Genomic DNA, 25,270 nt, shown 5'->3' with positions numbered 1-25,270 from the left:
CATACCCTACCCAAGATAATCGCCCAAAAACTGAAAAAACTATGGCTCTTAGACTATGGAAACACTAAAACATGATTTTTTTTGTTTCAAAAATGAAATCATTGTGTAAAACTTAAATGAAAAAAAAAAAAAGTATACATATTAGGTATCGACGCGTCCGTATCGACCAGCTCTATAAAAATATCACATGACCTAACCCCTCAGATGACCACCGTAAAAAAATAAAAATAAAAACGGTGTAAAAAAAGCCATTTTTTGCCATCTTACATCACAAAAAGTGTAATAGCAAGCGATCAAAAAGTCATATGCACCCCAAAATAGTGTCAATCAAACCGTCATCTCATCCCGCAAAAAATGAGACCCTACTTAAGATAATTGCCCAAAAACTGAAAAAACTATGGCTCTTAGACTATGGAGACACTAAAACATTTTTTTTGTTTTAAAAATGAAATCATTGTGTAAAACTTACATAAATAAAAAAAATTGTATACATATTAGGTATCGCCACGTCCGTGACAACCTGCTCTATAAAAATACCACATGATCTAACCTGTCAGATGAATTTTGTAAATAACAAAAAATAAAAAGGTGCCAAAAAATCTATTTCTTGTTACCTTGCCGCACAAAAAAGTGTAATATAGAGCAACCAAAAATCATATGTACCCTAAACTAGTACCAACAAAACTGCCACCCTATCCCGTAGTTTCTAAAATGGGGTCACTTTTATGGAGTTTCTACTCTAGGGGTGCATCAGGGGGGCTTCAAATGGGACATGGTGTCAAAAAACCAGTCCAGCAAAATCTGCCTTCCAAAAACCGTATGGCATTCCTTTCCTTCTGCGCCCTGCCGTGTGCCCGTACAGCGGTTTAAGACCACATATGGGGTGTTTCTGTAAACTACAGAATCAGGGCCATAAATAATGAGTTTTTTTTGGCTGTTAACCCTTGCTTTGTAACTGGAAAAAAAATATTAAAATGGAAAATCTGCCAAAAAAGTGAAATTTTGAAATTGTATCTCTATTTTCCATTAAATCTTGTGCAACACCTAAAGGGTTAACAAAGTTTGTAAAATCAGTTTTGAATACCTTGAGGGGTGTAGTTTCTTAGATGGGGTCACTTTTATGGAGTTTCTACTCTAGGGGTGCATCAGGGGGGCTTCAAATGGGACATGGTGTCAAAAAACCAGTCCAGCAAAATCTGCCTTCCAAAAACCGTATGGCATTCCTTTCCTTCTGCGCCCTGCCGTGTGCCCGTACAGCGGTTTACGACCACATATGGGGTGTTTCTGTAAACTACAGAATCAGGGCCATAAATAATGAGTTTTTTTGGCTGTTAACCCTTGCTTTGTAACTGGGAAAAAAATATTAAAATGGAAAATCTGCCCAAAAAGTGAAATTTTGAAATTGTATCTCTATTTTCCATTAAATCTTGTGCAACACCTAAAGGGTTAACAAAGTTTGTAAAATCAGTTTTGAATACCTTGAGGGGTGTAGTTTCTTAGATGGGGTCACTTTTATGGAGTTTCTACTCTAGAGGTGCATCAGGGGGGCTTCAAATGGGACATGGTGTCAAAAAACCAGTCCAGCAAAATCTGCCTTCCAAAAACCATACGGCGCACCTTTCCCTCTACGCCCTACTGTGTGCCCGTACAGTAGTTTACGGCCACATATGGGGTGTTTCTGTAAACGGCAGAGTCAGGGCAATAAAGATAAAGTCTTGTTTGACTGTTAACCCTTGCTTTGTTAGTAGAAAAAATGGGTTAAAATGGAAAATTAGGCAAAAAAATGAAATTCTCAAATTTCATCCCCATTTGCCAATAACTCTTGTGCAACACCTAAAGGGTTAACGAAGTTTGTAAAATCAGTTTTGAATACCTTGAGGGGTGTAGTTTATAGAATGGGGTCATTTTTGGGCAGTTTCTATTATGTAAGCCTCGCAAAGTGACTTCAGACCTGTAGTGGTCCCTAAAAATTGGGTTTTTGTAAATTTCTGAAAAATTTCAAGATTTGCTTCTAAACTTCTAAGCCTTGTAACATCCCCAAAAAATAAAATATCATTCCCAAAATGCTGCAAACATGAAGTAGACATATGGGGAATGTAAAGTCATCAACATTTTTGGGGGTATTGCTATGCATTACAGAAGTAGAGAAACTGAAACTTTGAAATTTGCAAATTTTTCAAAATTTTTGGTAAATATGGTATTTTTTTATCCCAAAAAATTTACTTTTTTGACCCAATTTTTGCAGTGTCATGAAGTACAATATGTGACGAAAAAACAATCTCAGAACGGCCTGGATAAGTCAAAGCGTTTTAAAGTTATCAGCACTTAAAGTGACACTGGTCAGATTTGCAAAAAATGGCCAAGTCCTTAAGGTGAAATAGGGCTGAGTCCTTAAGGGGTTAAGGGCACATCACTGGAGAATCCCTTCAAAGGAGTTTTCGCATAAAGACAACCTCTCTCGATTAGGGCACATGGACACAATAGAGATTCCTCCCTCAAAAATCCAGAATAGAGACAAACTCCGTCCAAGTGGCTCATGTTCTGGTAGGCTTGAGCTATAACAATGCCGGTCTATCATCAGAATGGCTGCCATATAATACTACCTTGCCCCTAGACCTGGCATCTTAGTGCACAGATGGCCACAGGCTTGTGTTGTGGTTCTGCGCTGTGCCACTACCGAGAGGTGATTAGAGCCTTAACAGAAGCCATCCATCCAAGTACTTCCCTGAGGATGGACGGGGCAAGTTATCGGGGTAGGACACTCACCGCCAGCAGGAGCTGTGCCTGAATGTATTCATCGATATCATGCAGTCCAGTAACTACCGGAAGAGAGACATCAGGTAAAATTATGTCATCCTAACAAAGCTGAGATGGTGGGAGGGGAAGTAAAGAGAATGGGGTTTGGAGAGATATCCATTATTACCATCAGGTGCCCCATCACACACCACAAGATCCGCAGGCTGGCCCTCAAAATGTCGGATGATCTCATGAGCTGTGGAAACCTGAAAGTAGGAAACCAAAAGAGCTTACACTTTACATTGTATCTTGGTAATAAGTTTCTTTTAGGCCTCATGCACATGACCATATGTACTTGGCAAATTGTGGATCTGTGAAAAACGGATACCTTCCATGTCGCATCCACTGACTTCTGTGGGTCCATGGTCTGCATTTTGCAGCCAAGTATAGGACTAGATCCATCTTTTTGTAGACTGGACATATGAAGAGCACACAGATCATCCGCAAAAAGACAGAAATGCGGACCACAGACCCATTGAAGCGAAAGGGTCCGCCAAAAAAAAAAAAAAGGGGGACGGCACATGGTCCACATCCGTATATTGCAATCCCGCAAAACGGACATAGTCATGTGCTTAAGGCCGTAACGGGGTTGCCCAGGATTCGAAAAAAAAGATGGCGGCTTTCTTCTAAAAACAGCGCCACACCTGTCCATACGTTGTGTCTGGTACTGCAGCACAGCTCCACTGAAGGGACTGGAGCGCAGCTGTAATACCACTCAAAACCTGTGGACAGGTGTGGCACTGTTTCTAGAATAAAGCAGCCATTCTCTTCCAATTGGGAACCCCCTTTAAGACTATGAAGGATTCTTTCACAAACAAAAATGACCTTGGTAATATCTCCTTGGATCTGGATTACTCCAGGCAGAGGAGCCATGGCTTGAAGATCCACTGCTACAATCTTCACCTCAGAAGTCTCATTGCTGGACCTGGGGGGGGGGGGAAGATGAGAGACGACGCACTGGTTATTTCCGGCGGGCCCTTCAACCCTCGTGTGTTAGACATGACAGAGACAGCGCCATTCACCTGAGCTTCCTGCTGAGGACCTGGCTCCAGCTGCCAGGGGCCGCACATAGGTCCACCGCTCTCTGGACTCCTGGGAGAGAAACACAAGACTCAGCTCAACTTGTCCCCATGTCATTGTGACGTATCAGCTTCCACAGACATAAGAGGCAGGTCTGCCGTTCAGGGTGCGCGGAATCAGACAGAAGAGACTCCACCGAATACCTTGGAAAAGCTGATACTCCTCGTCCAGCTGCAGCAGCTTGAAGGCACTGCGCGCCCTCCAGCCCTCCTCTTTGGCCAGTCGGTAGTAAATGTCCCTCTTGTCCTTCGAAGACCGACCCATGATGACCCTTCTATAAGAGGAAAAGTCCCTGTAATGTATATAGTATATCAATAACATCCCCCATGTCCCTCTACATGTAAGGGCACCACAAACTGACCCTTTTTTTTAATGTCCAAACTGGCCAAAAAAAAAAACACACACCTGTCTGCGGTGCTGCTCCTCCTCCTCCATATTTGGCCTCGACAGGACCAGGAAGCAGTTGGGTCCTGTAACCGCCAATTACAGAACGCTACGTCAAAGCAGTCCAGTCAGTGTGACCGATTGGCCCCAGCGGTCACAGGACCGAACAGCTCTCTGGTCCTGCAGGCAACGGAGCAGCGATGGGAAAAGGACAAGTGTGTGGGTTTCTTATGGTCAGGGGAGGACCCCCTGCACATATATCTTACCTGCAGAGGACAGTCTCCAATATACTTACCAGCCTGACGTTGCATGCATCGGCCGGTCTGGGCCTGGTCACGTGCCACTCCTCTTCTGAAAATCCAACAGCCGCTGACGTCACGTCCTTTACCAGGTTTCTGGCCGGGGCTATGGACAGGACGTCACTTCTGCTGTGGACAGGGACAGATCTACCCCTCTCCTTGAGCCCGACTCCTCCGTGCCGTGACATCAGCAGATGTAGGATTTTCCGGAGAGGAGCGCCACATGAACGCTTCCCGAGAGTTCGATCCATGCAAGTATATAACCATTTTCTTTCTACAGGTGAGATATGAGTAATTTAAGCAGATATTAAAGACCTCTGCTAGCTGTCTGTGAATGGAAGCACTCTTGTTTACATGCTGAGCTAGTCCTGCTAACTGCTGGAGGAGTTGTTACAATGTACCAGCCTAAACCAATCCTCTGTGAAACCTTGGGGAAAGTGTACATTATAAAGAATGGGACGTGGCAGGTAACAGCGGCATACATGAAAGGAAGAGGGGGTTCAGTAAAATACTGGGGTTCAGCATGCACTCACCGCCTCCTCCTGTGGCTCTCGGACAGCAGAGAAATCTGTGGGCGGGGCTTATGACCTTTCAGCCTCTATAGCGGTTTGCCTCCAACAAAATGGCCGCCCTATAGGATCCACGCTCTAGTTTTAGAAAATCAGACGGATAGCTGAGTGAAGACTTTCACCAAACTTTATTTATACTAACAAAAAGCTAACAAGTTGACGACAGCGGAAGTGTGGTTGTCATGGAAACATTCAAATAACTTTATTTAGATTGACAAAGGCGGATGTTTTCGTTGACATGGCGGACCTAGGCCGGCAGTTACAGGAGTACGTGGCTCAGAATAAAGCCGGGGGCAGTGGCAGTTCTGCGGCTTCTTCCCCGGGGGAGCGGCAGAGTTCTGAGCCGGGATGGAGGGCCTGGTTCTCGCCTCCCAGCGGCGGCCTGTCGTGGTCCTGGAGCGCTCTGGATCCGGACCCTTTCCTGCCGGGGATGTCCGGGACGCAGAGATTGATGGCGGCTGCTCTGTGTGCGGCCATGGCGGCTCTGTGCTTCGGCCTGGCCGCGCTGTATGTGCCGCTGTTGTTACTCCGGGCTCGGAAGTTCGCCATGCTCTGGTCTATGGGGTCGGTTCTGGGTCTCGGTTCCGTCAGCCTGCTGCGGGGCCCCAGCCGCCTGCTCCGGGAGCCGGACCCCTGGACCTTCTTCTACCTGGTGGCCCTCGGCGGCACGCTGTACGCGGCCCTGGGCTTCCGGAGCACCCCGCTCACCTTGCTGGGAGCAGTGGTTCAGGTCATCACCGGCGCTGCCCTCCTGCTGGGAATGTTACCGGGCGGCGCCGCTGGGAGGCGCTACATCAGCGGCCTGTGCGGGAGTCTGATGCGGAAAGGAGTCTCCAAAGCCCTGCCTGTGTAATACTCCGCCTGGGGCCCAGTGTGAAGATATGGACTGTGGGTCTCTGTTAATTTGGGACCCAGGACTGTGGCCCCTGGAAAGCTACAGGCTGTATTGTGGCCCCTCATTGGAGCTTTGACTATGGCCTCTGTGAAGCTGAAGACTCTGGACCATGAGTCCCTGTTAATCTCGGGGTTCTGGACTGTGGCCCCTGTGAAGCTGAAGTCTCTCTGTGGCCCCTGTGAAGCTAAAGGCTCTAGACCATTGGGTCCCTGCTAGTATCATGAATCTGGACTGTGGCCCCTATGACGCTAAGGGCTCTTTAACTGTGGCCCAATTGAAGCTGAAGACTCTAGACCGTTGGGTGCTTGTTAGTCTCAGGGTTCAGCACTGTGGCCCCTCTGAAGCCGAGGGGACTTTGTGGCTCCTGAACTGTGGCCCCTGTGTAGCTGAAGATTCTAGGCCATTAGGTCCCTATTAGTCTCAGGGATCTGGACTGTGGCCCCTAGAAAGCTGAGGGCTCTTTCTGGTTACTGATCTGTGGCCCTTGGGAAGCTGAAGCCTCAGACCATTGGGTCCCTGTTAGTCTAAAGCAGTAATTTACAACCTGCCGCTCTCCAGCCGTTGCAAAACTACAACTCCCAGCGTGCCATGAAGAGTGTGAGGACATGCTGGGTGTTGTAGTTTTGCAATAGCTGGAGAGCGGCAGGTTGAAGATCACTGGACTTAGGGGTGCAGATTGTGGCCCCTGTGAAGCTCAGGCTCTTTATTTTGGCTCCTGTCTGCTCTCTACCGCTAGACAATAAACTTTCTTACCAGCAGAGCTGACCGCTGTGGTGCCCACGCCCCACCGCCCGCCTGTGATTGGTCGATATCTCTAGATCTCCTCGTAATCTGCCAATGGGAATGGACGAAACAGTCACATGACACTATAATATATCGCACCCACAGACATAACTAATCCACCCCAGAACTGGACAGACAGTGTTTGGCGCATCTTGGGCTCTTTTCCCGACAACATGTCCTGACTTATTTTGCACAAGTAAATTGCCCCAAAATTATGGCGCGCACCATTACTAAACCTGGAGCGTTTCAGGCCTCCTCTTCGCCACACTACTTTTCTCGTTAGGTGCAATAATAAATCCGGTGCACGGCAGACTGAGCGAGACGGCTCTCTAGCACGTGAAGCTCCGTAAGGGTCCATTCACACGTCAGTATTTTTCTTTTCTAGATTTTAGTTTTTTGCGGATCCGTGTTTCTGCAAAAACCTTTTAGTTTTTACCAATTGTACATTAGCATCTGTTCCGCTTTTCTGCAAAAGAACGGAAGGCGGAAGAATATATGTTGCTAGGGTACAAAAAAAAGAAAAAAAAAGTTTTTTCTATTTCCTGGAAACGGATCAGCAATTGCAGATGACATATTGATGCGTTCCTCAATTTTGCGGACCCGTTGGCTACAGTGGGACCACGGACCGCATTTTGCGGACCATAGTAGGACAAGCTTTTTTTTTTTTGCAGATCTGCATAATGGAACAACGGGCCCTTGAAATAAATGGGTCCGCAAATTTGCGGAGCGGATGACAAAATACTGACGTGTGAATGAATGCTTAAGGAACATAAGCTCCACATTCAGGTCCGTTGGAAAGTTAAAGTCACGTTCGCGTCTGCGGCAGGTTGATCCGGCCGCCAGTTCCAGCAGAGAATTGCGGGAATCGGCTGAGCAGGAACTGCATTGGTTTCTGTCCGGCCGATTCTTGGCGTATTTTCCGGGTAGAGGCCGCTGGACCCCGTTATAATCAATGGGGTCCTGCAGGCAAGGCTGGTCCCTATCAGAACAACCCGCCGGATCCTCTGCCACAGATGTGAAGCTAGCCTACATAGCGCCATGCTGGACCGCTATTCTCCTAAGCTACGTTACATAGCACTCTCTTCTATACACTGGTCAGGGTGGTCTCCTGCGTGGACTTCACCACCTCTGCTGGCTGAATACATTAAAAAACAAAACCAGGGGTGGACATGCCGCTTGTGCAGCCAATCCAGCTCTACAGGGGCCCATTCCAGCAGTAAAGCTGTAGCAGAAGTGCACGGCTAAGCTGAGAGTGGGGCTTAGTGAGCTGATGGGGGTGGAGCTTAACCATGAGACAGGGGTCCGGAAAGGCCGAGTCCACACCTGGTGGTCTCCCCCATTGTAGCCAGGCAATTACTCTAAGGTTTTGACTTCATGAAGCTTTGTAACGGAGGTTGTTAATATAAAAATCTATTTTTGAAGATTTATTGATATTTTTCTAATAAATTTATATTAAATTGCGCAGCTGACGTTTTCTGTGCTCATTGATGTGAATGGTATTTTCTGTTCGGGGCACAGCGCCGTGTGTGGGATAGTGGCCGTGCTCGGTACTGCAGTCACATGACTGAGCTGCGCCAAGGCCATGTGACCGATGGACATGACGTCACGGGAGCGCTGCAGCCTCTTCAGACAGCTGATTGGTGGGGGTGCTGGCAGCAACTTTTAAATAATAATAATAATAAAAAAAACACACTTACACCATATCAGCTTTTTGTGAATGTGGAGCAAAATCGTTAATTTCTAACGATAATTTGTTTTCCCTTAGTCCTAACAGTGGCACAGGGGGTATTCTGCCCCTGTGGACTGGTTAGGACAGGTGGAAGTTTTAATGAAACAATAAAAAACACTGGCATGCACACGCCCTCCCTGCCCCCAATAAAGAGGGGCGTAGCCCTCATGCTATTGTGTAATAACAAGTAGACAAAAAAATAATAATAAACAAGGGGGGGAAATTTGTGTGCCACTGTTAGGACTAAAGGAAAACAAATTATCGTTAGAAATTAACGATTCCCTTACGTCCTAACCAGTGGCACAGATGGGGATTTAGCAAGTAGAAACCCCCATGGGAGGGTCCTCATGCCTGGCGGAAGCCTCCATCGCACGATGGGGGGAGGAGGGACGATGACGTTTGGCGACCAGGGTACTCTTCAGTTCCTGTATGGAGGCGTTGACCTGGCTCATGTTGGACTCCATGTACCCCTTCACCCAATCGACCACATCGTGGACAGATGGCTCCAACTGGGGGAGTGACTTGGCCCTACAGGGTGGGCACCGGGAGAAATCATAAGAGTCCTCCAGGACGATCTGGCAGTCATGGCACTGCAGGTGGCGCCTCTTGCCCGCGGACTTCCTGCCGGGCTCTCGCTCTCCGTCACCGGTAGACGACATGGCTGAAAATGAAAAGAAACATGAATTTAGCAAAATCCAAGAAAACAGAGCTTAATCGCAAGCTTCAGGATCTTTACCCAGAAGATCCTAGCAAGCTCTTATAGTAAGCAACAAAGATTTTCAGCACAGAGGTAGCAAACACTTTAGCACCAAACCACACTCAAGGTTGACAGCAAGCTGCGCTCCAGGAGACTGAACCTGGAGCTTCACCAAGTTTAAATAGGGTTTGTTGGCGCCAAAAAAGAAAGCCCCGCCCCCAAAAAGGGCGGGGTAACCCTCTGAGTTTATCTCCTTTGAATAACAAGGTAAAAACTCTAAATTAGGGACCCAGAGAAGGACCCTGAAACATTTAAAGGCCCCCATGGCCTTAGATCATCTAAAATACACCTCCGGCAGACGTTATCGATCGGCCGGAGCGAAAACCGGAAGTGACGTCACTTCCGCAAGATGGCGCCGCCCAGCCGAACATGTGGGACGCCGCTCCAGCCACTCCACCTCCGCTCTGCATAAGGGAGATACACATTTTAACGTCGGCCGGAGTGAAAACCGGAAGTGACGTCACCTGACATCACTTCCGCAAGATGGCGGCGCCCAGCCAAACATGCGGGACGCCGCTACCGCCGCTCCACCTCCGGAAAGAGGTAAGCCCCAACCTGAGACAGGGCTGTGCATAAGGGAGAGACACGGCTAAGGCCGGAAGACATCTGTTCTGGTTCTGACAAAGCTGCCAGTTTGATTTGATGTACTGCTCCAAATTAATTAAGATACGTGCACGGAGAGATCAGACAGACAACTCACTACATGGAGTTAATCAGTATCTCTGGTTTATTTCTGAAAACAACATGGGTTTCACGAGAGGAGGGAGTGAGGGGGGGGGTGAAAGATAAAGTATATATTTTCTATTGGCTATGAACTCTCTACTTTTCTGTAACCTTGACGGCCAGAGGAAATTCCTTCTCACTCCCCCCTTGCTCCTGGGTGAAACCTACTTCTTTCTTTGTAACTGCTTGCTTGAGCTGAACGGAAACCACAAAGAAACACATGATAAAAACACAAAGTAAGATTCTAGTTTATAGGTGTAGGCTGAATGCCTGGCCGCCATCTTAGCTCAACAAGCAAGTATCCATTTTGTATCAATAGTCCATAACAGTCCCCCCTTGGAGACTTGATTGTAGACTTTCCCTTCGCCTAGCGAATCCCCTGGGCATACCATTCGTATCCTCTTCACCCGCAGTGGCGACAACCTACCCCTTATAGGTAGGCTCCCGGTTGCTCGGACTTGTGGTAATACCCTGGGATTCATCTCACCCTATCTCAGCCAGGCATCATTGTGAGGAGGGGGAGCTGTGTTGAACGATGTTTCCTTCTGTCCTTCTTCATCATAGAGGAGCATAATAGGTCGTTCATCAGTTTTCTTCATTCTTTTTGAAAAGCGGGTCACACAAATAAGAACGAGCTTAATCACTACATATATCACCAATATTTTTAAGGCTACCTGCAATATTACCTGGACAATTCCCATGAGCCAACCCCCAATACCTTTGAACCAGTTATTGGGGTTAAGGGAAGAGAAGGTATCAGACCACCATGTATCTTTACCAGCTTTATGTGCATCCAGTCATTTATCTCTTAAATCCGCCATTTTCTCTATACCCACCTTAACTTGCAAATTACCCTGCGGGTCTATGTAATGGCAACAAGAGGGTCCCACAACCTGGCACATACCTCCATCTTTAGCTGTAACATAATCTAGAACTAATGTGTGTTGGTTGGTGACAATGATTAACTGGTTTTGCACAATGTTTGAGGTATTCAAAAGTCTCATCACTCCCCATATTTGGTCATCCAGGTAGTCTGTTGCTACTACCAGATGATCCCACATCTGCGCTATCATGGGATATATGAAGATGGAACTAACAATTTTGTTGGTAATGCTCATCTCTACTACATGTGGCTTGCCATTTGGTCTGGGTGTGTTATCTTTGGCCCTATGATACAAGGTGTGTTTAGGTACTGCATTTATGTCAATTTCAGAGTGTGGTACTATAAAGGTGGCAGGAGTAAGCCTGGCGACATTCTCGGATAACCATTTGTACACTTTGTGTCCACAAACTAAGTATATATCTTCTGGAACTTCTGTGCTATTGAATAATCGGGTAATTAGTTTGGCTAATTGTGTCCCTTTCGCCAACTCATATCCTTTTGACTGACTTTCGGTGTCGTTAGCTGATATACCTGTCCGGAGATCCTGTACAGTACGGTTGTTACAGGGCAGATCCTTTCCGTTCTCAGCATCTACACCAATACACTGCACGTGGCTGTCTGTTTTTGAATCATTGCAACCTGAGTGTATGTGTGGACTAAATGTCATACCTTTGGTTTGTACTTGGAGACAATAACAGTGTGTCCAGCTAGGAAAACATGTGACATTAGCCCAGTGTCCCTCTTGCCAAGGAGTAGAGCTATAATCTACCGAGGGTCCTGATCTGTTTATCATGAGCCATGGGGCATCTGCCCACCCTGCAACAGGTAAGGCTACTTCCCTGTCCTTGTTTGTACTGGATTTAACTTGGTGTATACTAGTGAGAAAGATGGTAGAATTAGACAGGTCAATCAGTTCAGAAAGGTCCACGGGTATTGCAAAATAAGGCATACTGGTTGAACTCACGGGACTGTGGGTACAGATCCAACAATCTCTGAGTGTCTCAACCCCTGGACTAGAATTTGATTGTGCCGTGTCAGTGAATTGTCCCATTCATCACCCAGTGGCGTGAACACTGCAGATATGCCCACTGTCAAAGTCATGATCAGTATGTGAATCCTCATGGCTTATTGTTCCAGGGTCGTCGGGACAGCCTTTACTCTTTTACAATGTGAGGTGTGGATCCAGGTAAGCCTCCATCGAGTTTCACAGAGGTCGGGGTAGTCAGCAACACCTGGTAAGGCCCCTCGTAGCGTGGTTCGAGGGTGTTTCTGACGTGTTTCTTGACCACCACCCACTCTCCAGGTTTGAGAGTGTGTATTCCCTCTAGGGAGTCAGGATCTGGAATGGAAGAGAAAACTTGTGCACATATGTTAGACAATTGTTTACTCAGGGCAATCACATATTTAGCAACAGATTCATAATGCATTTGCAATGGGAAGTACTGTCCCATCCTAGGCCGTGTCCTAAACAAAATTTGGTGTGGAGGCCTAGGGGTGTGTCTAACTGAAAATAGTGCTATTGGCAGGCATTGTACCCAACTGAGCCCTGTCTCCCCAGTCATTTTCAGCATCTTGGACTTCAGTACCCTGTTCAGTCGTTTGACTTTGTCGCTGCTTTGGGGTCTGTAGGGTGTGTGATAGGCTAAGTGTGACCCTACCATCTTCCAGACTTCTTGGGTTAATCTAGCAGTGAATGCTGGGCCCTGATCACTCTCAATGACCTCAGGTACTCCGAACCTACAGACAAGCTCCTGCATCAGTTTTTTGCAGTAGTGGTTGCTGTCTGGTTTCGGACGGGGTAGGCTTCTGGCCACCCAGAGAACAAGTCTATCACTACTAGCACATATTGAAACCCTTGGCACATTGGCATCTGGATGTGGTCAATTTGAATCCGTTGGAACGGGTACTGGGCTTTGGGGAGACATTTGGTTGGTGTAGGCTCAGGTCTTCCCGGGTTGCACTGCGCACAGATGAGGCAAGACTGAGTATGCCTCACCAGGACAGGGGTTATACCTGGGGCCATTGTCTATTAGTTCTTTCATGATGGTCTTAGATTGATGGGTGGGCCCATGAGCTATTGAAGCTATCAGAGGATAGAGAGCTTTGGGCAGAGATGCTCTCCTTCCTTGGGTCCACAGTCCAGATTCTTTCTCTTCTTGGGCTGACTCTTTTAGCCAATCCAATTTTTCTTGTGGCGTGGCCTGTTTCTGTATTTGTTTCAGGAGGTCCCATGTGATTTCTTCTTGTTCCAGGTCTTCCTGTGTTATCATAATCTGGTCTGACTGGACTCTTTCCTCTTTCACTGCTGCTTCCTTGGCCGCTTGGTCAGCTAGGGCTTTTCCTCTGGCTTCAGAGGTGTCAGCTCGAGTGTGCCTGTAGATCAATAAAATCTTCAGATTCTCCAGTATACTCCCCCCTTGGAAGAGGAAGGAGTGCAGCAGGATTGAGGATGTGGCACCTCTGAATGGTGACATTATCTGGCAGAAGCAAACTACACGGAAGCCGGAGGTGGCGCTGTGCAGTGAGGTGTTTAGGTTGAGTCTGCTGGAGGATGGCAGAAATGTCATGGGGAGCCAGAATAGTGAGGGGATGACCCAGCACAACGTCAGATGTGACGTTTAGAAGAGAGCTGGCAGCATGGATAGCTCTGACACAGGAAGGGGCTTCTCTGGCTACTGGGTCCAGTCTCTTTGTATGGTAGGACTTTGGGGTCCTTCAGGGTCACAGTGACTGGTGGGACATTGAGGTATCCAATATCCTGGGGTCCTCTGGCCCAGAGAGTATTGGGGATGAGGTGCAAAATGGTTTGCAGCGAATCCCCTTGCTCATATAAATCAGTGCAGAATTTTATTGTCAGACATCCGGCAGCCGTGGGTGTCACATAATTTGAGTAAAAACCACAAAGACCAAGAAGCGAGACAGTTTCTTATCAGAAAGAGGAGCTTAAACTAACACAGCAGAAACTAACATTTCTGTGAAAAGAAAAAAGGTGGGGGTCAACTGATCCCCCGCAGCTGTCCTGCAATGTGGTGGAATGATCTGCATGGAATGATCTGCAAATGTAGCTTTTGTCCATTTCTGTAGTTGTTCTATAAAGAATTCTCCAGACTCATGATCCCGGGGGTCAAAGTTAGCACCTTTAAGTTCAGGGATGTGGATTTGATCCATTATCAGTGTGGAGTATTCACCTGTCTTGTTTTCCACTATACTTTGCAGGTCCGACCATGTGCACCCATAGGTTTGATGCACTTGGGACAGTTTCCTGAAAAAGGGCATGGGATGGGTCTCGGAGTCAGGCAGTAAATTCACTATGGTGAATAACTGTTGTGGGGTGAAAGACACATATTTTGGTGGTCCCTGTGGCCGGTTAAGTGCTAGGGCTTCTTTCAGTGTCTCAAGGTTTCCCTGCTCAATTTTCTGTAAGTTCTTTTGTAACTCTGTAATCCGACCCTGCAGTATTTGATCTTGTGAACGTCGTGATGGGCGCACGGTCATGGGTACAGTCCACTGTGGTGCCAGGGGTAAAGTTGACGGATCACCGTAGTCTGTCGGGGTACCCCGCGAAGGAGTTTGCATATTACCCGGTGCATTTTGTATGCCCATTGTGGATTCTGCAGCACCGTCTGCATCCCCCTTGTTCGGCTTCATCAGGTTGCCCCCCTACCATTATAGGAGTAAGGGTGGCAGGTGAGTGGGGTAGCATGAATGTACCGTCCGGGTTTATCATCGGGTACAGCATAGAGATCACCGGGACACTAGGGGTGACATAGGAGTGACGGGGGGGGGTCCGGACCGAATGATATTAAAGGTCCATTCATGGGCGTTGCCTGGGGACAAGATGGCGCTGTAGCTAACACGGGAAGTGATGGGACGTGCCGGGGAGTAGTTACCAAGGTGTGGTTTTGTGGGTGGGGAACCCCACAGGGAAGGCACGTATCACGGGAGGAGGGATTCTGTTGACCACATGTTTTGCAGGTCCACCCACCTGCTTTCTTCCCGGCGCCATTATAGGGTGGTGGCAATTCATGTATCAATGCAACACCAGGCTTACAGAAATATCTCTGTCTTTTCTCATCAAAATTTAGTTCCCCCCCGGTCTGTTCAAATTCTTTACTACAGTCCAACCACACACGGACCATGTCTGTCAATTCATCATCTTCTAACTTCCCTCTCTTCTCGTTTAACAACACTTGCCAGGTAGCACTACATAGGATGCCTCCTTTACAGACACCTTTAACTCTTCTCCAACTTACTTAATCCTTTTATGAGGATGCCTCCTTTACAGACACCTTTAACTCTTCTCCAACTTACTTAATCCTTTTATGAAACGTTTGCCTCTCCTGTCCGCCACGTACTGTTCAGGTGAACAGTAACCCTTCGGGACACTTTCCTCATTTCCCATTATCTCTCGTACCTACTGAAGCCGCCTAAAGACCTCTGCATAGAGTAATCACTGGACGTGAAGACCTTTGAGTTCCGGTCAGCACACTCTGGGCTACCGCGAACCGCTCTCCACCCATCTGTGATCGTCCCCTTTATGGAGATTTGAGTCAGACACCGGGCTGAACTCCGATACAGGAACACAGGAGAACTCCGTGTCTCCAGTCAATGATACTTGTCAACAGGGTCTTCACAACTTATAGGCACAACACAGTACATCAAGACTTTAAGAAAACATATGGGGTTCTTACTTTCATGCCCTCGAGGACGTCCCAGACTGCTTCCGCACCCCTCCCTCAGACGAACACCAAGAGGCTACACCAGGGGACACTTTATAGGCAAGATGACTCAATTTTCCTACCTCATATCACGGGTTGCGATCCCGGTGTCCGTTAGTGCGCCTCTCCTCGTCTGGTCTCTGGGGGTACGGGAACAGAGGGTCCAATCCTCGAGCCCCACGTTGGGTGCCAGGATTGTTCTGGTTCTGACAAAGCTGCCAGTTTGATTTGATGTACTGCTCCAAATTAATTAAGATACGTGCACGGAGAGATCAGACAGACAACTCACTACATGGAGTTAATCAGTATCTCTGGTTTATTTCTGAAAACAACATGGGTTTCACGAGAGGAGGGAGTGAGGGGGGGGGTGAAAGATAAAGTATATATTTTCTATTGGCTATGAACTCTCTACTTTTCTGTAACCTTGACGGCCAGAGGAAATTCCTTCTCACTCCCCCCTTGCTCCTGGGTGAAACCTACTTCTTTCTTTGTAACTGCTTGCTTGAGCTGAACGGAAACCACAAAGAAACACATGATAAAAACACAAAGTAAGATTCTAGTTTATAGGTGTAGGCTGAATGCCTGGCCGCCATCTTAGCTCAACAAGCAAGTATCCATTTTGTATCAATAGTCCATAACACATCCTCCGGCCGCATAGGAGGAGCGGCCCAGTTCCAAAGGAACCAACATAAAGAAAAGGGAATAAACACTCTCCCCACCGCAAGGATGGAGGAGTGCACCACCCGTCCCGTCCTGTCCGCAGGACAGAAAAAAACACAATAGCATGAGGGCTACGCCCCTCTTTATTGGGGGCAGGGAGGGCGTGTGCATGCCAGTGTTTTTTATTGTTTCATTAAAACTTCCACCTGTCCTAACCAGTCCACAGGGGCAGAATACCCCCTATCTGTGCCACTGGTTAGGACGTAAGGGAATGTGAAATTTGTGCCACAGGCAATGATTTCAAATTGAGCCAATATGGTGAACAGCGTGGCCCTGTATCCAATAGACAGGGAGGGGGAGTTATACAAAATGGAGTAATAGAAAAGGGCGGCAGTCGCCATAGCAACCAGATTCCAGTTCTCATTTTACTAACCTAAACCCGATGGACCCCAATACATCATAAGTGTGAAAAAACCCAGAACCAAAGTGTCATGGCTTCTGTCCTCACACGGTGCCCTGGACTGTAGGACGTCCCGAGGGAGACGCAGATGATTATTTCCTGAGGGACACGCGCTCTCCTCCTGCTAAGGGTCAGGAGGGGTGATGGGGGTCATTCTGTGGGGTCTTCTACCCCCTGACATGAGGCCTGAGAGGGCATACATACACTGTGAGGTGGTCACTGATATTCCTGAGGTAAAACCCACAGCCAATCACACGCCAGCGTTTTATCTTCTTCCCTATGGTTTATGGCTATAAGCTGGTTGCTGATTGGTCGGTGCGGTCTGGTGCAGATAGCTAGTTATCCTTCTATAAAACTACAACTCCCAACGTGTGCTCGCTCTCAGCAGCTGTAGACCACAGCATCAGGTGACAAATGTCTCATACCGACCTACACACAGCCTCCCAGTTACTGGCCATTACACTCGGGTCTCACCACTAATCCAACCAGTCAGTTCTCTGAGACAGTATCTCACATGATTGGCTTAGATAAACAACTGAAAAAACAGTATCTTAAATGATAGGCTTAGGTACACCAGACAGTATCTCACTTGATAGGCTTAGATACACAGCTGAAGAGACAGTACCTTACATGACAGGCTTAGGCACAGCTGACAGTATCTCACATGACTTAGATACAGCATAGAGACAGTATCTTAAAATGATAGGCTTAGGTACACAAGACAGTATCTCACATGATAGGCTTAGATACACAACTGTATAGACTATCTCACATGACAGGCTTAGATACACTACTGTATAGACAGTACCTTACAGGCAAGCTTAGGTACACCAGTGAGTATCTCACATGACAGGCTTAGATACACAACTGTATAGACAGTACCTTACATGACAAGCTTAGGTACACCAGTTGAACAGCTGAAGAGACAGTATCTTACATGATAGGCCTATGTACGCCGGACAGTATCTAACTTGATAGGCTTAGATACACAGCTGAAGAGACAGTACCTTACATGACAGGCTTAGGTACAGCTGACAGTATCTCACATGACTTAGATACAGCATAGAGACCAGTATTTACAATGCCAAATTGGCACAGTTAATTGGCACCCTTTATGGTGCGGTTTGTAGGACTCTGCGGCCAAAATAAAGATGGTTGCAAGTACGGCTACAGTAGCTCACCAGACAGTATCACACAGGATAGGATTAGATACACCTGTTCAGCAGACAGTATCCCATAGGATAAGATTAGATACACAGCTGAAGCTACAGTATCACACATGATAGGCTTTGATAAACTAGCTCAGCAGACAGTATCACACAGGATAGGCTTAGTTCCACCTGTTCAGCCGACAGTATCACACTTGATAGACTTAGATACACAAGCTCAGCATACACCAGACTGTATCACTCTTAGGCCTCTTTCACACTACCGTTTTTTTTTTCCGTTTTGCGGTCCGTTTTTTGCGTTCCGTATGCGGTCCGTATACGGAACCATTCATTTCAATGGTTCCGCAAAAAAAACGGAATGTGTTCCGTATGCATTCCGTTTCCGTTTTTCCGTTCCGTTGAAAGATAGAACATGTCCTATATTTGGCCGCAAATCACGGTCCGTGGCTCCATTCAAGTCAATGGGTCCGCAAAAAAAACGGAACACATATGGAAATGCATCCGTATGTCTTCCGTATCCGTTCCGTTTTTTGCGGAACCATCTATTGAAAATGTTATGCCCAGCCCAATTTTTTCAATGTAATTACTGTATACTGTATATGCCATACGGAAAAACGGAACGGAACAACGGAATGGAAACAGAACTACAACGGAAGCAAAAAAACTGAACAACGGATCCGTGAAAAACGGACCGCAAAACACTGAAATGGACATACTGTAGTGTGAAAGAGGCATTAAGCTTAGATACTCCAGCTCAGCAACTATCACGTACAATAGACTTAGATAGCCCAGCTCAGCAGACTGCATTACTTATACTTAGATACACCAGCTCAGCAGACTGCATTACTTATACTTAGATACACCAGCTCAGCAAATAGTATCCCACATGATAGCCTTAGATACACCAGCTCAGCAGACAGTATCACATATGGTAGATACAGCAGATAGATTTAGCTCAGAAGACTGTATCACTCATATACTTAGATACACCGCCTCAGCAGACACTATCTCACATGATAGACTTAGATAAACCAGCTCAGCAGACTGCATTACTCATACTTAGATACTCCAGCTCAGCAAATAGTATCCCACATGATAGACTTAGATACAGCAGCTCAACATACAGTATCACATATGATAGATTTAGCTCAGAAGACTGTACCACTCATACGCTTAGATACAGCAGCTCAGCAGACTGCATCACAAAGGATACATTTAGATACACTAACTCAGCAGACAGTATCTCACAGGATACACTTAGATACTGCAGCTCAGCAGACAGTATCATAAAAAATAGGATTAGATACAGCAGCTCAGCAGACAGTATCTCACAGGATACATTTAGATACATCAGCTCAGCAGACTATCTCACATGATAGACTTAGATACGCAGCTCAGCAGACAGTATCACACAGGATAGGATTAGATACACAGCTCAGCAGACAGTATCACACATGATAGGATTAGATACACAGCTCAGAAGACAGTATCACACATGATAGGATTAGATACACAGCTCAGCAGACAGTATCACACAGGATAGGATTAGATACACAGCTCTGCAGACAGTATCACACAGGAGAGGATTAGATACACAGCTCAGCAGACAGTATCACACAGGATAGGATTAGATACACAGCTCAGCAGACAGTATCACACAGGATAGGATTAGATACACAGCTCAGCAGACAGTATCACACATGATAGGATTAGATACAGCAGCTCAGCAGACAGTATCACACATGACAGGCTTAGATACAGCAGCTCAGCAGACAGTATCACACATGATAGGATTAGATACACAGCTCAGCAGACAGTATCACACATGATAGGATTAGATACACAGCTCAGCAGACAGTATCACACATGACAGGCTTAGATACAGCAGCTCAGCAGACAGTATCACACATGGTAGATACAGCAGCTCAGCAGACAGTATGGCACGTGATGGGTGAAGTAGTTGTCTGGATTTCTGAGCTCTTCTCTCCTTCCTCTGCAGTGCCATGGAGCAGTTGTTGCGGCAGTATGAAGACCTGCGAGGCGGTGCGTCCCGTATACACTGAGAACATGGAGGAGAGGTGACGATTCTTCAGAGTACTGACCTCATGTATCATCTTATTACACAGCTGGAAGCAAGGGCCCAAAGATGGACGACGTCCTGAAGAAGATCACCACCGCCCAGAAAGGTAAGTAGGAGACGAGAGGTGTTCTGAGATGCCAGCATTACAGGCGGATTTCATCCTATACATTGCTATGGGTGACATCTGTATAGCAAATGTGAAGCATAAATGGATAGATGTCGCTGCAGAAATTCTGTAGAGCGTCCGTCATGTTACATCCATTGTAGTCCTGATAATCCGGCATGCTACAAAGTATTGCATCCGACAGTCCAGGGCCTGGTCCTTGGGGGCGTCACCTGCTGACCCTAGAGCAGGTGGAATATTTGATAATCTGGCACCACAATGTAAGACTATAGTGACTGCGGGATCTTTACATCTGCAGATGGAGAGCAGATAGCGTCCGAGAAGCAGGAATTAGACAAGGAGATAGAAGCAGCACAGACTGAACTACAGAAATGTGAGCGGCCATGATGGACTGGACGTGGTGTGCATCGTTCTTTGAATGTATTGTATATGGGTCTGTGTGTTATCCTATTGTCTTACAGTATATGCAGAAAAAGCGTCGCTGAAAGAAATACTCGTGAAAAAGCAAGGTGAGAATGGGTTTACGGTAGATTCTGGGCGCTCTACGCACGGGCTTCATATTTGAAACACTTCTAATGCAAAACAAATGTCCAGGAATTTTATATTGATGGCCTATCCTCATGATAAGTCATCAATATCAGATCAGCGAGGGTCCGACACCCGGGACCCCCGCCAATCATCTGTTTGAAGAGACCGCTACGGTTACCGGAGCTCACCAAGTACAGCTCCGTCCTTTGTATAGTGGCTGTGCTTGGTATTGCAGTTCAGCCCCGTTCTACTGACCGATGTATGGTGAAGTCACTGGACTAGGAATAGGCCAAAGCACTCACAGAGCGCTGTGGCCTCTTCAAACAGCTGATCGGCAGGGGTCCCAATAATCGGACCCCTACCGATCTGATACTGATGACTTATCCTCAGGACAGGTCATCAATATCAAATGCCTGGATAATCCCTTTAAGCAAAAACTATGGACAAATTATATAAACCTGCACCACATGACGGTATTATTTGGACCATGTGAAGTGGTAACTTCTGGGCACCATGTAGTTATATCATTGAGTGCACATTAGGTTATTATTATGTAGGTACTGTAGGTATTTAGTTGTGGGGCATTCCCTATGTTAGTAATATTCGGACACTTTATGGCGGTATCATCGGGGCAGACCGTATATTGCTATTATTTGGGCACTTTATGGGGGTATCCTTGTGGCATACCGTATATTGCTATTATTTGAACACTTTATGGCGGTATCCTCGGGGCACACCTTATATTGGTATTATTTGGGCACTTTATAGCGGTATCCTCGGGGCACACCTTATATTGGTATTATTATGGCGGTATCCTCGGGGCACACCTTATATTGGTATTATTTGGGCACTTTATGGCGGTATCCTTGTGACACACCGTATATTGCTATTATTTGTAAAAATCAGGGGTTTGAGCAGCTCTCACCTGCCAAGGATTCCACTAATATAGCGCGGACCAGCTCCCTCACCCGAAGCAGGAGAAATGTAGATATGGAGAAAAAAAGGATTGATTGGTCCAGCTTGTATTCGTGGTAATCCAAAGCTTTATTCAAAATTCAGTAAAATCCAGGTACAGGAATGCAGGTCTACATGTTTCAGGCTCAATAAAATCCTAGCCCTTACTCATGACTAAGGGCTAGTAAGGGCTAGGATTTTATTGAGCCTGAAACATGTAGACCTGCATTCCTGTACCTGGATTTTACTGAATTTTGAATAAAGCTTTGGATTACCACGAATACAAGCTGGACCAATCAATCCTTTTTTTCTCCATTGCTATTATTTGAACACTTTATGGCGGTATCCTCGGGTCACACCCTATATTGGTATTATTTGGGCACTTTATGTGGTATCCTCGGGGCACACCCTATATTGGTATTATTTGGGCACTTTATGGCGGTATAACCGGGGCACACCCGGGGCACACCCATCATTACCCACTATATTATGTCCTAAAATGGCACAGAACGAACCCGAACTGATCACAGTTGTATTTTCAGAAACCATCCAGATCCTGAAGCTACGACGTGAGGATCAGTTAAAGAAGGAACAGAAGTAAGTAGAGGTTGTGACCTGATATTTAAGACGGACACAACAGCAATTCCACAAAATAATATTGCTATTAGCACACACATCTAAGCCTCCCTCCATCGCCTTCAATCATTGCAGGCAGCAGGAGCAAGTAGAGGAGATCAAAAAGAAGATTGACAATCTGGCCAACAAAATTAAGGAAGAGAAGCAGAAGCAGAGAAACCAGCGGTGAGGGATGTAGGGCTGCATTGAGCAGATCACTGTTGTTTTCCGCCATAGTGGCCGGATTTGCCCTTACAATGAATCACTTTTATTTTATTGTTTTCTGTACTGATTTAGGATGGAATTTCAGGAGCAAATGGAAGATCTGATGAAAAAGCACAAGGCTCTGGCAGAGTTTTACGTAAGGAGATGCGGGACAAGGAAATCATAGCTAAAGCAATGGTTTTCAGATTCTAATTTCACTATATGGGGTGACCATGCTGGGTCCATACTTCTAGCCTATAGCACTGGTATTAGTAGGGACCCATGAGCCCCTCAGGATATTGACCCAATTACAAATGCAGCTGCAAATTCCCCATGATATAAACCACTTTGTAAAGGCAACTTCATCAAAAATCATATATGTTGGTTACAGGATGCAAAAAGACTTGAAGCAGAGATTGACCAAATGACGGAGCGGAAAAATGAGCTTCTACAGGAAGGTAAGTGGTCAGCAACTTACTATTCAAAAAGTGGTCTTCTATCTTATCAGTTCCTGGATATATCATTTCTAATTATAGAGAAGGAGAAATTAGCCAAATTGAAAGAACTTGAAGAAACTGAGGCCAAACTGAGAGAGGAAGGTGTCCTGACTGCAGAAAACTTCTTCCTGCATAGCGAAGAAGCGAAATGTGCAATGTAAGACATGAAGAGCCCCCTTGCGTGATTTTAATCGTGACAGTTTGCACTAAATGACAGGATATAACTGATTCTCTTTCGTCCTAACCAGCAGCACAAGTGGGGTATTTGCCCCTGTGAAGCTGGTCAGGACAGGCGGAATTTTTAATAAACAAAAATTTCTGCCTAAGTATCCTAATTAGTAATTAACTAATTAAGCCCCTACCCCATATAACCCGGCTCCTAACTGGACGGGGTTGCTTTTTTATTGTCCTGTGGACTCCAGGACAGGCTAGACTCCTTACTGGAGTCTCCCATTGTTATTTGTAGTGTTATAATATTGTAATATTATAATGTTTTGATTCTACCAGGCTGTATCCACCTCTTATGCTGAAAAGAAACTGATCCCTTTAGATCAGATTTGTGCAGCCGCTTCTTGGACTTCTCTGAACACCTTCATCTCACATTATCGTCTAGAGGCCAGACGAGCGGAGGGAATGGCCTTTGGACAATCCATTTTAAGTGCCGCCCTCTCCTAAGAGGGGAGTGGGGAGCCCTCCCAATTTGGGTGAGGTTTTTTGCTACTTCCCCACTTGTGCTGCTTTTAGGACGAAAGGGAAGCGTCAATTTTGACGTAAATTTGTTTTCCCTTAGTCCTAACAGCAGCACACAAATTTCCCTCCCCTTGTGTGATTTATTATCAGTTACTTGTTATAAAGCAACCCCGTCCAGTTAGGAGCCGGGTTATATGGGGTAGGGGCTTAATTAGTTAATTACTAATTAGGATACTTAGGCAGAGATTTTTGTTCATTAAAAATTCTGCCTGTCCTGACCAGCTTCACAGGGGCAAATACCCCACTTGTGCTGCTGTTAGGACTAAGGGAAAACAAATTTACGTCAAAATTGACGCTTCTAGGGTCCTGAAATCAGACTTTAGAAGTGCAATGTGTTGTATAGGGAATTCCTAAGAAATATACACAGATATCTCATTGTGCTGGAGGCAGAGAAGGGCGTCTGGATGCGCCACTTGAATTATGCATTTTTGGTGCCTACATCAGAAGGCCCATGAAAAAAGGGAACAGTAATTTGTGGTCTGTCCTATACTACATACCCCCCTGCATGGCTCTGATGTGTATCTGTCATGATCTTACAGAAAGCTATTTGAGGAAGAAAACGAACGTGCCAAGGTCATGCTGGAGGAGGCGACAGCGCGGCAGACGGAAGTAGAAAACAAATATAACAGGTAAGTAACTTGCATGAGGTGGTAACCCGTCTCAGTGGCAGTGCACCAAGGTTATGTGCAAGGGAAAAAATTATATATAAAAAAAAAAGCATCTTATAGGCGCATCATTGTGTCTTCTGACCTGTCGGACGGGTTTAATTAAGGAATGTAGGAATGTTGCTTTACAATTCATACTCGCATATAACCCACAAGTTTATCATCAGGTTTTCTAGGTGTAAGGTCATGACCACAACCATATTGCTGCTCAAATTCTAAGTTCCAGTGTCTCATGCTCCAGTCACATCCAGAGCTGTCTTCCCAATTAGGCCTCTTTCACATGAGCGAGTTTTCTGGATGCAATGCGTGTTGTAAACAATTAGCATCTGGACTGAATCCTGACCCGTTCATTTCAACGGGTCTGTGCACATGAGCGCCGCTTATCACTGATCATCTCTGCGCAGCATGTTCTATATTGTGCGTTTCTCACTCAGCCCGGGCCCTGTAGAAATGAATGGACGTCCAGAAGGCACCCGGATGCAATGTGTTTTTCATTGATGGTTGCTGGGAGATGTTGGGGGTTATTCTTCAATTTTTCTTCACACATCAAAAACTCATTGCATTCACACAAAAAACAAACAAACACAATCACAGACAAAACTTTAGGCTTTTCCCTGACCCCCCGACTCATTTTGTATCGCTTATGTAAAAACAGCCACAACTGGTAGCTTCTTTTCATTGAGTTTTTAGCCTTAATTATATATTTTGCATTGTCTATAACCAGTCCTGTGTGTATTGTGGATGACAGGCTGAAATCGTGGCTGGAAGATTCCGAAAGGAAGCTGCCTCTGGTGTCACCAGCTCCTGCAGATGAGCCCCAACCGAAGATCAGTAAGGGGGTCGCCCTCCTCCCCAGGAGTATTCTATTCACATTCTCCAGGCAGAGAACCACATAAGGGTTAATAATCCTTGAGCGGGTTTATTTCTGTTTTGCATAGTTTATTAAAG

General features: G+C 46.1%; 3 protein-coding genes across 4 annotated transcripts in view; 2 read left to right on the top strand and 1 right to left on the bottom strand.

The window, feature by feature from the left end:
- Positions 1 to 5,215, bottom strand: part of FTSJ1 (FtsJ RNA 2'-O-methyltransferase 1) — a 12,121-nt gene extending 6,906 nt beyond the window's left edge. The window contains exons 1-6 of one of the 2 annotated variants that reach the window (XM_044305645.1): positions 5,093 to 5,215; positions 4,020 to 4,150; positions 3,819 to 3,888; positions 3,622 to 3,721; positions 2,924 to 3,002; positions 2,767 to 2,819 (exon numbers count right to left, since the gene is read on the bottom strand). In XM_044305645.1, the coding sequence (XP_044161580.1) occupies positions 2,767 to 2,819; positions 2,924 to 3,002; positions 3,622 to 3,721; positions 3,819 to 3,888; positions 4,020 to 4,140 (423 nt within the window). In that variant the 5' untranslated portion in view covers positions 4,141 to 4,150; positions 5,093 to 5,215. Of the gene's footprint in view, positions 1 to 2,766; positions 2,820 to 2,923; positions 3,003 to 3,621; positions 3,722 to 3,818; positions 3,889 to 4,019; positions 4,169 to 5,092 lie in introns of both variants that reach the window. The other variant, XM_044305646.1, reaches the window with a different exon arrangement.
- SYCE1 (synaptonemal complex central element protein 1) lies at positions 4,283 to 25,270 on the top strand. The gene is made up of 12 exons (XM_044305647.1): positions 4,283 to 4,814; positions 19,905 to 19,948; positions 20,032 to 20,091; positions 20,408 to 20,482; positions 20,571 to 20,618; positions 22,134 to 22,188; positions 22,303 to 22,392; positions 22,504 to 22,567; positions 22,802 to 22,868; positions 22,947 to 23,064; positions 24,197 to 24,286; positions 25,071 to 25,270. Exons 1-12 carry the CDS (start codon positions 4,783 to 4,785, stop codon positions 25,216 to 25,218), a joined length of 891 nt encoding a protein of 296 aa, XP_044161582.1. The 5' UTR covers positions 4,283 to 4,782; the 3' UTR covers positions 25,219 to 25,270.
- On the top strand, positions 5,297 to 8,267 carry SFT2D3 (SFT2 domain containing 3). Its single transcript, XM_044305648.1, has one exon. The coding sequence runs from the start codon at positions 5,367 to 5,369 to the stop codon at positions 5,979 to 5,981; it is 615 nt and encodes a 204-aa protein (XP_044161583.1). The 5' UTR covers positions 5,297 to 5,366; the 3' UTR covers positions 5,982 to 8,267.

Source organism: Bufo gargarizans, chromosome 9, assembly GCF_014858855.1.
Source record: "Bufo gargarizans isolate SCDJY-AF-19 chromosome 9, ASM1485885v1, whole genome shotgun sequence".
Classification (NCBI taxonomy): Eukaryota; Metazoa; Chordata; class Amphibia; order Anura; family Bufonidae; genus Bufo; species Bufo gargarizans.
The sequence above is the reverse complement of the archived record's forward strand: the minus strand, read 5'-3'. Positions and strand labels throughout refer to the sequence as shown.